This window comes from Sarcophilus harrisii, chromosome 3 (assembly GCF_902635505.1).
Source record: "Sarcophilus harrisii chromosome 3, mSarHar1.11, whole genome shotgun sequence".
NCBI lineage: Eukaryota > Metazoa > Chordata > Mammalia > Dasyuromorphia > Dasyuridae > Sarcophilus > Sarcophilus harrisii.
The window spans coordinates 88,832,095-88,848,013 of record NC_045428.1 but is presented as its reverse complement, the minus strand read 5'-3'; the positions used below and the strand labels follow the sequence as shown (position 1 = coordinate 88,848,013).

The following is a 15,919-nucleotide window of genomic DNA, read 5'->3' as shown; positions in this document are numbered from 1 at the left end:
GAAGATAAAGAATAGACACAGAAATGAAGATCACCATTGTTGCCAATGTGAATAGAAAAAGGTATAAAAAGGGAAGGCTGCAAACATAAGACTTACTTCAAAACACAACATTGCCTAAGGTCATGATTTTCTTCATTTAGGCTAGAATAAGGGAGGCTTGGCACAAGACATCTTGTGATGTAAATTTATTACAAATCTAGGCATTCCTTTGAATTTCCTTTTTAACTTAGTATGTTCTAAGGAATCTAATAATCAAAGTATATAAAAGTTAATATTACATGATATATATTTTACGTTGACATCTGCATTACAATGACAGAACCTTAAGCTTAGAGATCACCTGTCTCACTTTCCTGTTCATAGCATTCCTGACAAGATGTCATCAGATACGCATCACGTCCTCACCTTTTACCTGGGCTACTGAAAGTCTCCCAATTTGTCTGTCTTCAGTATCCTCCCTCTCCTCTCTTCAATCTATCCTGAACTCAAGACACCAAACTGACATTCTCCCAAAAGAAGTCACGCCTGTTCAATGACTGATTACTTCTATGATCCAAAGTCCTTCACCACCTGAGTGCCTTTCTACACTTATGTCACTCTATCTCCCAATACACTTTCATGATAATCACAATGCCCTTCTTGCTCTCCTTCATTCACACTTAGCATCCATTCCCCTTTCTGTCTGTGCTTTTGCAACAACTGTCCCCTGCACTGGAACAGATTCCCCATTCACCTCTACCTCAAAATTCTTAGTGTCCTTCACACTTTACAGTTATGCACCCCATTTCCTGCATCAGGCCTTTTCTAATTCCCCCAACTTGTACTTATTCTGAACATGTACATTTTGCCCCCCTACAAAGCTCTAAATTTTAGGTCTTTTATGTGTGTTCCCAGTGTCTAAAAGTTGCTAATGCATAAGAGGTGCTTAAATGTCTAATGACTGATTTTTTAAAAAAGTAAATATATTCTTAATAAGCATTTATACCATTCAAAACTTTATTTTCACAATTAGATTTTAATACATCCCGAAATACAAGCTATATTTCTTACCAAAAACAGTGTTTCTCATGTGCATGTCCTAACACTTAATTTTATATACAAACCTGTCTGGTTTATGCACACATTTACAAATGTCTACTTCCTTAAAAAAAATCATTAATTCTCACATCTTCGTGCAGCCAAAACTACACAATGATGGTTCCACCCTCCAAACAAGAAGCAACCTAAACTCTCTAACATGAAGGCACAAGTTTTAAACTCCTGGCTCAATTGTACTGACATTCAGTGCCTTAAAACTCCCAGGAAATCACACATTAGCAAAAATATTTACATGCAAAGTCTGAAAACTCATGAAATCCTATTCAAGGACTTCCGTACAGATGACTTAAGAGAATGTTGGATGGTTTCTTAAAAAAAATTAATCCAATGTTCTTTTTTCTTTTATCAGCAAATAAGCCTAGATAGTGGAGGTTGACTTTTACCCAAGGTCACATATACAAACATGGGCCTCACATTAAGAAAACATGGTATAAAATAAGTTAATCAGTAGCTCATTATTGACTTTCAGAAAACATTCACCAAAATTTTTCTTTAAAAAGCCTGCTCCCTTAATAAAATTAGGTATGGTTTATGTATGAGCCAATAGGAAATTGTATTGCACGAAGCAAAAGATTCAGGCATATACAAGTATGCACACTGAGTGTTCCAGAATTCTAAAATAACACAAAGACTTTTGGATCATTTTCTATTTTCTGATCAATCATGTATCAAATTAATTTTCCTTTCAACGCTTTCTAGATTAGCTCTTTATTCCCAACTTCATGATGTATTGATCCACAATATAAGAGCAGTATATAGAGCATTACACATAGAGTGAAAAAGAACTAAGTTCAAATACAATTTTTCAAATACTTACAAACTATGAGATCCTGAGCAAGTCACTTAATCTCTGTATCAGTTTCCTCATCTTTAAAATGGAGATAATAGTCACATTTACCTCTCATGATTGTTGTGAGGATAAATAGACAATTTTGACAAATTTTCAGGTGTAGAAAGAAAAAAGAATTAGGTGAATTAAAGAGGCAGCAAAGTGAATCAATACTAAGCTAAAGCTATGCAACAGTGGATGAAGGTGGGAAGATATAAACTATGCAGACAGCACACTGGCATGCATGATGGAATGAGTTTTTACCCCTTCAGATGGTGGTCAGTAATCACGATGCTACTACACTCAATTTATGATCACCGATGTTTTAAGATCAATATAAATTTAATGATATTAAAATTTTGAGCCACTCATGATTATGTGTTGATCACTGTGATGGACGTGGCTCTTTTCAACAATGAGGTGATTCAGGCCAATTTCAATAGATTTGTAATGGAGAGAGCCTTTTGCATCTACAGAGAGGACTATAGGGATTGAATGTGAATCAAAGCATATTTTCACCATTTTTTGTTTATTGGTGTTGATTGTTTTCTTTCTCATTTTTCCCCTTTTGATCTGATTTTTCTTCCACAGCATGATAAAGGTGGAAATATGTTTAGAAAAATTGCACAAATTTAACATATATTGGATTACCTGCTGCTTAGGGGAGGGAGTGGGGGGAAGGGGAGAAAAATTTGGAACACCAGGTTTTGCAAAAGTCTATCTTTGCATGTATTTTGAACAGCAAAAGGCTATTATTAAAAAAAAAAAAAAAAAAAACTGAGCGATCAAAAATATCACTATCAAATCAAGAAAATATTTTCCAAGTGTTAAGAGAATATTCTAATTCTAGTTCTATTGCTAACCAGTTCTGTCAACAATGTGTTTTGCAAGGAAGCATTAGTATAATAATAAATTCCATAAAGAATAAGTCAATGAAATGTTATGTTAAGCTTAGTTTAAAGTATAAGCAGATATAAAGCTTGCCTGAATCATGAATTAGGACTTTATTTTTTTTTCCTCTCATATTCTTTTATTACCAAGCAAAGAAAACACTTTTTTGCAGTGAAGACTAAATAGTGGTTGCTCTATTGTAACACAATATCACCAAAGAGACAAATATAATTCTCTATACCTGAAAACTTTGCACAACAATTTTTTACGGTTTTGTCTTAAAACAAAAAGGTAAAGACAGGTTACATCCTTAAATGGAAATAATTCTACTTGGTAGTTCTCTCTCCTAAAAACTGGTGCTTATGTATGTTCAGTGGTCACAGCCATTGCTAATTTTCTAATCCTCTATACTTTTCTATGCGGAGTTCCTTCTTAAGATTCACTTGGAGGGAAAAAAAAATAGACAATAAAAAAGAGAAAACATTCATGCAGGATTCCATTTATGTACACACACATTGCTACTTTTTAATTGTTCATAGGTTATCAGCCAACTTTCAATGCAGTGTAATTTTTACCAAGCACTTTTATCTGTGCTATTTCCCCCTACTTTTAGGCAAGAAATGTATATTAATAGTAATATTTTATTATCCTAATTTATAATAATTAGGAATATAAATCTTTTAGGAGGGAAAAAAACTTCTATAATGAGTTAAATGTAAGTTTGTTTTTTTCCTGGTTACCTCTTCTTTTCAATTATCCACACTATAGCTCTTCTCCAATTGCATAGCTACTTAAGAGTTGGTCACAATTAGATTCTGTTCAAGTGGACTTAAAGCCTAGAGTAGTATACAAAAGGCAATCAAGTCCTGATTATGCATTTTGGGGATGATCCAGAACTCTTAATTTGTTTACTATTAAGGAATTTCTGTTCAACATCATTTTTAGACAGAAAAGGCAAAGATTCTAGGTCCAATTTTTTTCTGTTAATCAGCACCTCTAGAAAAAGCTTTGATTGGAAGGAAATTAAAACTCCTGACTAAAATGAATTCAGATTAAGAATTTCAAAGAGGCTAGTATGACAAAGCAAACAGTCAAATGAGCCTATATGAACCAGTGGAACACAGTCTTAAATAGCCATCTTACAAAAGGGCCTAGTCAAAAAAAAAAAAAAAAAAAAATGGATGGATGGATAAATCTTATCACTACTATCAAAGAGAAAAAAATCTTGAAAAACACAATGACTATGAGTAAGTAATTTTTAAAATATATGTTACAGCTTTACCATTAGCATAAATAAGCAAAGTTTAACTGATAAATTCATTAAGTCTTATTAAAAAAATACAAAAAAATTACAACCCCAACTATTCACTGATAAGGTCAAATCATCATATAGTTCTTTTTCTACCACAAAAAATTTAAGGTTATTAGCTTAGTTGATTGTGCATGCCCAGCTTTCTTCAAGTCAGGAAGATAAATTCATTTAAATTCTACTTGCAATAAATACATGCCATGTGACCATGGGAAAGTCACTTAACTCCTTTTTATTCTCAATTTTCCCATTTGAAAATGGATGCAATAATACTTGCAGTTCCTAATTCAAAAGGCTGTTGAGATTCAAATGAGATGTACATAAACCTTTTTTTCAAAATTTAACATACTTTAAAGCTGTTATTATTTTTCTACCAAGTGCCAATTTCCATTAACATTTTATTATTTAATTATATAACAGTCCCTAGTGGATAAAAAAAAAAGAAATATAAAGTTTTCAAAACAGAAAGCACAAAATAATTATTTGAAAAACTAATCAAATCTTAATATTCAAAGAACAAATATAATATATAATTTTGACATTCCTTTCACGGCTATCAAAATGGTACAAATATTTTAAAACTATAAAATTCAATGATGGGGCAAAGAGCATGATATTAAATTTTTGATAGACTTGAGTAATAGGCTGTTTGCATATGTATAGGCTTGCAAAAGAGAAAGCATAATGATATTCTGTAAAATGTATCCTGCAATCAGTTTTATTTCCCTACAGTGTTACTTTTGCCACAGCAGAAAGTGACTTAGAAATCTCTTATAATAAGGGCTATGGTTAAGTTGGCTTTGTTTAAAACAAAAGTATTTAAATGACCTTACAGTATCAGCAATAAAACAGTATTCTATTAAAGAAAAAATTGGTAGAACTACAAATTTAAAGAGTAATCTGGAAATATATGATAAAAGTTACAAATTATAACCTTTGATTCAGTGATTACATTAGCAAAATTATATCCTGCTATTTCTTTTTGTTGTTGTTGTTAAGGCAATTGGGGTTAAGTGACTTGCCCTGGGTCACACATGGCTAGGAAGTGTGAAGTGTTAAGTGTTTGAGGGCAAATTTGAACTCAGGTCCTCCTGACTTCAGGGCTGGTGCTTTCTCCACTGCATCACCTAACTGCCTTTTGTTATTTCTTTTAAAAGAAACTTTTTTACTACAAAACTATTACCAGTTCCTTTAATTTGTAAAAAGGAAAAAACATAAAGCCATTTATTAAATGATTAGGAAAACAGCTTAACAAACTGTGTAACCTAAGTGTAATAGAATATCACAGAGCCACTTAAAATGTGATGAATATGAAAGACACAAATAGCTATATTAATACAAAGTGATATAAAATAGTAAAAACTTATGAATGTATATATATATATATATATATAGCAATGATTACAAAAGAAAAAATCAAAATTTTATAAGTACAAAGAAAATTAAAGGAAAAAGAACAAAAATTGCATTTTTTTTTAAAAAAGCAAATATTTTTGGATAATATTGCGTTGGGAAGGATTTTATTTTATATAGGATTTGTTCATTTCTATGTATCTAAAATTGTTATTATGTGTAATAAAAACTATAATAAAAAAAGAAAATATATCAGGGGAGAGGGAACAGGAAAATCGTCACTTTCTATGATCAAGGTAGAACATGTAAATATTAAATTTCATCACTACCATTTCATCTTGAGTTATTGTATTTGATTCTTCCTGACTTCTTAACAAATGATTTATTCTGTTAAGTACCTCCAAGACCAGTCCATTCCCCCATTAACCATACAAACACTTGATGTGAATTTAGCATTTCCAATACCATGCAGTAGTGATTTAAAATATCAAAAGCTAGTGAAAAACTAATTTATAATGAATAACACACTTCTGAATCGCTGTCTTAGTATAAGCAGTTCAGATATCAACTTCAAGTTTTTCACAAAATATTGCCAACTATTTTTTTTAAAGTATAAATTTTTAATTAAATCAAAGTTCAATAAGAAGAATGTTTTACTCCTTTTCCACTTAAAAAAAAAAAGGCAGAATGAAATTTTGCACAACTTCTCCTGACCCCAAAAAACTTCAAAACATATTAGAACTTAAAATGCTCATAACTAAAAGTGTTTTACAAATAATGGAAGCCATTTTGACCTTTTTGTATAGAGCACACTTTTAAAACTACTCAGACTAATATTCTTTAACACAGTTCTGAGAAGTATTATATAATTTATTCAAATATGTAATCATATATGATTGAAAATTCTATATGAAAATCAATGAGGAAAATACATCCATTAACACAAGAATTGGACTTTTCACATTAAAAAATAAAAATATATTAAAAACAGATAGTCCACACTAAAAATAACCAGAAGCCCACTTGACAGTGAGAACAGAGAAGTGTGAAGTTAGGAATCAGATAATTTCACAAGGGCAAACTTATGAACAATGAGTATAATAGCACTGCTAATGTTTTAAGTGAGTTCAAGAAACAAGATAGGCCATTGAAGATAACATGAAGACAGTGAACAATGTCAGAAGTAAATGAAAATAGATGTTTCATGTGCATGTTATGCAATCCATGACATATGAATTCTCCAAGATCAAAAATAAAGAGAAAAGAATAGAGCTATATCTGAAGGAAACAAGGGTAAAAAATCATCAAAAGAAGTGAGAAGAAAATCAAAATTCTCAAGTGCCACAAGAAATAAGGCATTAAAGTGTGTCTACAGAGTGATTATCAACACAATGCCAGTATAAACAGAGAAGGACAGGAAAGACATCCTTGACTAAAATGAAATTGGTAATTCTTTATGAGGACAAATAAACTTTCAACACATTGATGGTGGTGCAAAGAAATGATTTTTAAAGTGATCCTAATGACCTGTTACTAAACCATCTAGTTTAGAATTTAATCTTCTTGCAAATGAGAACTGCATCAACTGCTGACTGGGCATCTCCCACTCCAACCACAGGGCCTGGTTGAGAACAGAAACTGAATAGCATTGGTGGATTTAATTGATAAATATCTTTTATATTGCTTTGATCACATAAAAAATTCATTTTTTATCAGTATCTATCAGAAGTTTTCTAAAATCAGATATTAAATTTAATACTATCTAATATTTCTTTTGAAATAGCAAACTGATTTTTTAAAAGATTAGAAATTGGAAAAAAAAATGAGTACTGTTGTCAAAAAAATGGAGGGATGACCAACAAGTCAGAAAAAAAATTATGTTAAATGGTTAAATTGTCAACAAGGTAGCTCAACTGTCATTTTGCATACAAGGAAATCAAGGCACAGAGTTCCATATAACTTGCCCAAGTTTATAGAGTTATTAAGTGGTAGAAAATAACTGGAACCTAGATCTTCAGACCACTGTTCTTCCCTTCCTAACAGCCTCACTAGAGCTAATATTTGGATTTCAGGTGAGAAACTAAGTGGCTTCTCACAGCACCATAGATTTCCCATCATCTTCTGGAGTTGAGAAATGCCCATTATCAAAATTTCAATTTAGGAAGCAATTTTCCTTTCTCTGAACTTTAATCATATTGAGTTCCATGGTTCAACATTCATTGATTATATATAAATTATGTCTCCTTAGATTGCTAAATTTAACTAACCTTGTATTTCTATTGCATGTCCATAGCACTTCGCACAGGACTGGACTTATGAATACTTGTCAAGTTAACTGAAAATTCAACTACCCCAAGCTCTAAGGACTATGAATTGGGGATATAAAAGCTACTGCTGTCATGTTCTTGGGAGTCATGATGTGTCAAAAGCCACATGAAGTGAAATTTAAGCTAATTTGGGGGTCCTTACTTCATCTCCCAGTGAGGTACAAATAGCTTATCTTGCAGCTTGGTCAAACAGCAGTATGTTAAATCTAATGCCCCATCTTTTATACCATGCAGCATATAATTTGGAAAACAAGGACCAAAATCCCAGCTCAATTATTCATTATTTCACAAAGAAACAAAGTTATAACTTCTTTTTTGATTTGTCTCAAATAACAAGTTCTCATTAAAAACTCTTCAAAAATAAAATAGACCAAACTTCTTCATAGAAAAAGTATATTTATATCTTCATTCAGAAGCAGAGTTAAAAAGCAAACATAATGTAACATCTGAGTGGAAAAAAAAATCTAAGTTCACCCAAGATTGCCAAATCTAATAAATTAAGTAAATACTGTGCATCAAAAATAAGGAAGAATCCTAGATATCCAATGAATGATTTCCCCTTCCTGTAGAAGTACAAAACTAATCTATCTAGTAAAAAAAAAAAAAAAGACAGATGAATTTTAGTACATCTGAAACCCTCCAATGACAAATGTCAAATGATAAAATGTGAATTTTATACTTGTTCAGAGACCTAGAATAACTGAAGAAAAAGCAATCACTAAAGTAAAGAAGGAAGGAGATATCATTTTTTAAGGAAATATTTGTTCTCAAATTCAGAATGCAATGTATATAAACACAGTGGACATTAGGTCAATATATTCAATACACTGATAGCAAACTGATTTATTTAGAACTTTTTCCATTCCATGTCATCAGGAGGATTAACATCAACTTTCCTTTTACCTACATCAGACCAGTTGGTACTCAGAACTGTGCCTCCAGACTCCATCTGTAACAAGGCATAAAGTTACATTGTATTAGAGCCAAAGATTAGAATTGTCTTTTTTGTCTTTCTAAAAATTTACCAAAAGCATTAAACATACACATTCCTAAAGATAAACAATAGTAAGTTCTATTTTTATAACTAGGGATATAGAATAGTTGGAAGTAATCAGGGTGAGATAATTTGTCATTTAATTGTGGCCACTTAGGGAATAACTGGTCATGAGGAATAACAGAATTCAAATAGATTCCAATGCAAACTTCCATACAAAGGAAATGTTAACCAGTTTAGATGATAAAACTGGTTCCCAAACAAGACATTCCTGAAGACATTAAAAACTAATGTTTTTATATTATAACACAATTATTTCTTGAAGGCTTTCATTTAAGGTATCTAATCCATTTTCTTATGAAACCCTTAACAGGTAAGCTAATTTATGCCTTTAGAGCAATTGGCCTCAGACTTTGCAGAGGAAAAAAATCTATGCAAAAGGTCTCAAATGAGAGGATAGAATAATCTATCCTTTAAAAAGGATATATTTAGTTCTCTTAATTTTCTGATATTTGCTCAATTCTCTTTAAAGAAATGTATGTGACCTTTGTGTCTTCTTAATGGGGGAGAGAAAGAAAGAGAATCTGAAACTCAAAGTTTTTAAAACAAATGTTAAAAATTGTCTTACATGTAACCTGGGAAAAATAAAATATTAAAGAAAAAAATTTTTAAGTAGAAGATATGATCTTACAAATGATTTGTTCATGGCACGTTTCACTTCATCAGAACCATCTGAATAGATCTGCTGAAATAATTTGTTTAAAGCTGCATCTCCTTCTAATTTTTCATTCTTTTCTTCTTCCTTGATCTCACCAACTAATTTGTCCCAATTCCTTGTATAATGAGAGGATGATGGATACAGGTGTTTTGATTCTACAAAATTAATAAGAGAGAAACAACAGATTCTGATCACTTCAAAAATACTTTAATGTTGTGGAATAAAAATTTTAACAAATCACCTAAGCAGCCAAGTTTCACATTTTTAATAATATTTCATTTTTCTCTGTAACCTAAATAAGTATCTGAATAACTAAAAATTCTCAACCAACTGACAAAATCAAAATCCTGGGAATTTTACCCCACAATAAATAGTACTTTATAATAGTAAACTTTTAGCATTTTATTCAAAATTCAATTTAAAATACATGCTCCATTAAAGAATTTATTGTTAACAGGACTTTTATGAACATTAAGTATAATGCTTTTATCTGAGGTTCTCAAATAACTATGGAGACCAGGAATAAATGAAACATAAATAATTATTCAGTGGGAGTGGAGCAAAGATGGTAAACAGAAGTCAGGGAGTTGTCTCAGCTTTCCCCAAGTTTCCCTTGGAAAAGTTAAATCAAGCCTCTAAATGGATTCTATAGTAGCCCACAAAAATGACAGAGTGAAACCAATTTCTAGCTTAAAATAACTTAAAAGGACTTCAGAAAAGATCTGTTTCACAGCCTAACACAGATAATGCTTGGGCAAGACAGTGAGAGGCTCTTAGCCACAGCACAGATCAATAACAGAGGCCCTTTATCCTGGCTCAGCAGACCAGCAGCAATAGCAAGCTATATGTAAGGCCTTTAGCTCCAGTGCAGAAGGCAAAATGTGAGCCCCAGAACCCCAACCTAGCAGAGTGGACAAGCCACAAGAAGTTAAAGGGCTAAAAAATGAGTAAGAAATAGAAAAGAGCACTGATTACAGAAAGTTACTATGGAAACAGGGAAGATCAAAAAACTTGTAAGAGGACAGAGGACAACACTGTCAAAATGCCTACATCTGAAGCCTCAAGAAAGAATATGAATTGGTCTCAATCCCTAAAAGTCCTCCTCAAAAAGGATTTTAAAAACCAAGTAAGGTATAAGAAAAATCAAGAAAAGAAATGAGAGTTATACAGAAGAATTATGAGAAAAGAGTTAACAGCTTGAAAAAAGAAGCACAAAAACTGATTGGGGGTGGGGGGGAGAACTTCTTTAAAAGTAGAATTAGCCAAATGAAAAAAGAGATGTGAAAGCTAACGAAAATAAAATTAGAATTGGGAAAAAACATCAAGACATCAAGAATCAGTCAAACAAAATCAAAAAGAAAATGTAAAATATCTCAATGGAAAAACAACTGACCTGGACAACAGATCCAGGAAAGATAATTTAAGAATTATTAAAAACTACCTAAAGGCCATGATAATTATTCATGCCATTTCAAAGTAGAACTTAACAATCTATTCTTTCCTCCACTAAATAACAAAGTTTGCTTTAAATGCGAGATACACCTTTCATAAGTTCTAATAAATAGTATAATGTAGCCTCATGCTATGATGTTATATATGTTATAAATGCCCACTGAGGCATAATTACTTGAAGTTTAAACCAATAAAAAAATAACTAATTTTGGATGCTCCAAAATGAGTTAGAGGTATGTAGCATCATACATACTTATCCTAACATGAGAACTTGTTTTCTCATTTCCTACCCTACACTTTAAATATGGGAACCATCATTTATTGTTGGATTCTTTGTGCCTTTCTTCTCACCCCTACATATACTTTTTATTGAAAAGTATATTCTTTTCAAACTCCTGCTCACTTCTTCACCAGCATCTAATCCCCACCCATTCCTTGTCCAATTCTATCAGTGGGTTTAGCAAATTATAAATATGATAGAAAAAGGACCAGGAAATGCTAACCTAATTAATACTAACATCAGTTCATGAGGTAGTGGAGAGCAAAGGTTACACTCTCCATTTTATGATAAAGAAATTGGCCCAGCTGACTGAGACGGGTTAAGTGATTTGCACTTATCTATAGCTTCCAGCTCGAAGTACACAAGATGCTGACAAGCATACTAATTTGCCACAAAAGAAAATGAAGCAGGAGACAAAGTATCCTGTATATGCATTATTCTGATTAGGTAATTTTTTTAAAATAAATTTTAATATCATAACTATGTCTTTGAAAAAAACTTTTATTTTTTAAAGATGGTCTTACATATCTATTATTACAACAGATGAATTAGTAAAATTTTATTTGCAGGAAAAATGGTAAGCCTAATTTTACCTCCAATTTTATTCTTGGGAATGTGAAGTAAAGATTATTTCAAAATACTCATTTGAAATAATGTACTAGACTATGTATCATTGTGCAGAAACCATAATTTACAATGAAACCAGCTAAAATGATAAAAATCTGACCACAAAAAAAATCCTCCAGAAATCACTGAATTTCAAATTACATACTATTTATATTAAAAATGGATGACTATAAAATAACAAATAAATTACAGAATTTTATTTCCTCAAGTATATAAATATGACTATTGCATGAGCTCTGGTTTTTCCATAATAACAATAGTCTCTCCCCCTCCTCTGAAATGACAAAGCATTTCATACTTGTTATTACACCTGCATATTATACCTTAAAGGGCAGCTAGGTGGCACAGGCACACAGGCCTGACTTCCAGGCCTGGAGTCAAGAAGATTCCTCTTCTTCAATTCAAATCTGGCTTGAGATATTTACTAGCTGGGTGACCTTGAGCATGTTGCTTAACCCTATTTGCCTCAGGGTCCTTGGAACCTGAAAACGGACTGGAGAAGGGAATGGCAAACCACTCCAGTATCTTTGCCCATTAAATGCTTAACTGGGTTCATGTAGAGTCAGCCATGACTGAAATGACTGAACAACACTGCACACTGAACAACTACAGTATTCATCTCCCTTACTAGAACTGTGTTCCACATTCTTTGCATCTTTTCAATTCCCTGACACTTAACACAATACACTACAAATCAGATAACTTAAAATCTATTTGTTGAATTAAAGACTTCTTAAAATGTGATTTACTTCCCTGAAACTGAACCCAAGTGGGAATTAGCACTGTAAAATGTACAAAATATCCTGAAATTTTAGAAAATCTGAATTTGACTACCTCAGCAAAGAAAAAGGGATAAAGAAGAGAAGTGGGGAAGGGAGGGAATTTAAAATAAGCAACTGATTTACACGAACAAGCCAAAGAGAAACTCTAACACAAAAAGAATTAACAAGATGACAATTTAAGTCAATATACAAATTTGAACTTCTGGAGATCTGCTGTCATTTTCAGTTGGCACTGTTTCTAAATTCTTATATCTTATAAAGTGAGGACCTTTACAAGAATTACAATTTTGTATTCATTTCCAGGACAATCTTATTTATTATCCTCAAAGTATTTCATCTTGAGGATATAAATAATGAAAGTGGAAAAAATGCTCATTACTGTTTAATGTCAATGGTACAGTGTTTGCATTTCAAGCTTATCAAGGTCAGAAAACAAACCTGGTGTGAATTGTTTGGGTTTGGCTACATCTCTTTGTCCCTCCAGCTTCTCCCATCTTACAGCCTCTGACTTTTTCATTTTTATTTCAACCTAGAAAAAACACAAATACAAAACAAAAAATTCCATGTATACAAATCACAGCCAGCAGTCCAGAAAGACTTAAGAGTTTCCTTATATGTTATCAAATTCTTGTAAGATAAATTACATGATTTTGGCAACTTTTCCTTAAATAAAATATTTAAAAATACTGATATTCTATTCATCTTTTTATTTCCAAATTAAAAACTCATCATTCAAAAATGCAGAATTCAAAACAAAACATATCAATTGCTAATAATTATCAATAAAATGGATCTTGGAATCAATATTCATCTTTTTCACAAAAAATTTACACTTACGCTTACTCTGTGAATAAGGGCCACAGGCACTATTTTAGAAACTTGTTTTTCTATTATATAAATGTCACAATCACTTTTTGATGCCTATAATAAGAATTTCACTTGATTCATGAATGCATTCAGTAAATATCTATCAAATGCCCCTCATGGGCAAAGCACCATGCTAAGAATTAGAGAATTGCAAAAAATAAATAAGACATAATCCTTGCCCTCTATGAGCCTGTAATCTAGAAAGGAAAATGGGACAGACAAAGAAATAAGTACAAGCTAAGTATATGATAAATACCAAATGAATGATAAAGACAGTAAGTAGCTATCAGCTGGGTGGTTGGGGGTGATACTGTTTTAATGAGGAAGTAGTATTTCAATCTGGGTCTTAATTAAAGATGGCCAGGATTTTAATAGGCAAAGCTGTAAAGAAAGGACACTCCAAAAAGAGAGAATGGCATACATAAACATATAAAGGAGGAAAAGGATAAGATAAATTTGAGGTAAGTCAAGGAGTAAAGGGAAGCAAAGTAAAATTCCACTAAAATGGAAGAAATTTTTAGATCCCTTTCTCCCACTCTAAATTATAAGGTACTGACTTAACTGTAAAAATATTTTCCTCCCAATTTGAATACAACACCTTTGAAGGTAGGAATGTTTTTTATTTTTTTGTCTAGAAAGGATGATATAGGTCAGATAGCTGAGCATCTTACACAGTAGAATAAGGAATCTTAAACTTGATCTTACAATGAGGCAATTACAAATTGTTTTCCTTTTGCTCTCTATCTGGGGCTCTATCCAATCCTATATTTTCCCCTTTGTGTAACTAACCCTATATCTCTCCTATAATAGTTCATCCCTACTGCTTACAATCAGCTATTTAATTCATAAAAACTATGTAAATTAGAATAGTAGTCAAAAGGAAACAACATTGACTATGAGACGTACTGTGGCTAAGTGCTGTTCAGTGTGTAGTAATAAGCTAAATAATACAGTTGCATAATTTATTACAAAAGTAAAGGTAGTAATATATGCTAATATATATGGAAACAGTTAATTGAATATAATACACTACACAGAATAGTACAGCGATTCACATATTGTCTCCATAGACCTTTCAATTAATCTATGAGTTTAAGCTGAACATATATTACTGTGATAAAGCAACTATTATTGCCTCTTTTAGAAAATAATTTTACTTTAGAACAGATACTCTGTCAACATAGTAACTACAGCATCTAAATAAGGTCATCACCTAAAGAAGAGTTTTATCACCATAGATGTCCCTCAGGGTTCTGTTCTGAGCCATCTTTTCTTTTCCTTTGGTGGGGGAATTCCAGACCCTACACAGTCTTTAAAGGCAATGTCAATAAAATATATGCTCTAGAAGATCCTACAAAACTTGAAGTTACCACAACTTATTAGGCAACTTACTATATTAACCTGAAGATAAGCCTAAGCCTTGAAAAATTTATAATCAAAATACTAGCCACCAAATTTGTTTGTGTGGAGGTTTTTTTGTGTTGTTGGGGTTTTTTTGTTTTGTTTTGTTTTTGGTTATTGTTTTTTTTGTTTTTGTTTTTGCGTAGCAAGTCATTAACCTATTTATTAAGGAGTAGGAAGGAGGGAGAAGGGGCCTACAAAATAACACCTACATGATTTAAATAAAGTATCTATGAATATTAAGTTACTGGACAGACAATGCTGATAAAAGACAGTGAATAAATAAATATTTTTAACTTTAAAAGTGACTTTCAAAAGAAGAAAGTCCTATTTATTTAATAGTCTTCCATTTTAAAAACTGAACACATTAGAATGATTAATATTGAAGTAATTCCTTTCAACATTTTAAAAAACAAAATCTAAGAATAAGATTATGATGCTATGAGGAGTAACATCTGTTCAATCACTGGTTTTATGTTAATTAGAATAGTAAACTACTTCTATAATGCAGTTCCACTTTTAAAAACATTAAACATTTTATTAGACTGTATTACAGAAAAAGAAATCCTTATGATCCAGGTGAAAATGGCCAGTATCCAGTAATGGATTTCAGTTTTGAATGAAGAGAAAATGTTTTCAGTACCTTGTTTATGCCAATTCCAATGGAAGATTTTAAAATTAATGGAGACTGGTGCACAAAATATACACACAACTTAGATGTTTAAAAAAGTCATGATATATAAAACAAAATACATCAATAAAATTTTTAAACCAGCAGCCTATTCTACAATGACAGATGGTCTTATCTAATGCAACATTTTTAGAGAAACATATTTAACACCATATTATAGGGAAGGAGGGCCAGAACTCACATATTTTAGGAAAATTAAAGCAAATTTATTTGCCTCTCAGAGCTTACTGTAAAAATCACAAATTAATGTGAAACTATATTGAACTGAAACATCAAATTAATGCTAATGAAATGCTAACT

At 31.6% G+C, this 15,919-nt stretch overlaps 1 protein-coding gene across 1 annotated transcript in view; it reads right to left on the bottom strand.

Moving 5' to 3' along the window:
• Positions 1–8,183: 8,183 nt before the first annotated feature.
• The window catches only part of SUGT1 (SGT1 homolog, MIS12 kinetochore complex assembly cochaperone), a 67,783-nt gene continuing 60,047 nt past the window's right edge, over positions 8,184–15,919 (bottom strand). The window contains exons 11-13 of the mRNA XM_031958451.1: positions 13,099–13,189; positions 9,493–9,674; positions 8,184–8,756 (exon numbers count right to left, since the gene is read on the bottom strand). Coding sequence (XP_031814311.1) covers positions 8,655–8,756; positions 9,493–9,674; positions 13,099–13,189 — 375 coding nt within the window. The 3' untranslated portion in view covers positions 8,184–8,654. The remainder of the gene's footprint in view (positions 8,757–9,492; positions 9,675–13,098; positions 13,190–15,919) is intronic.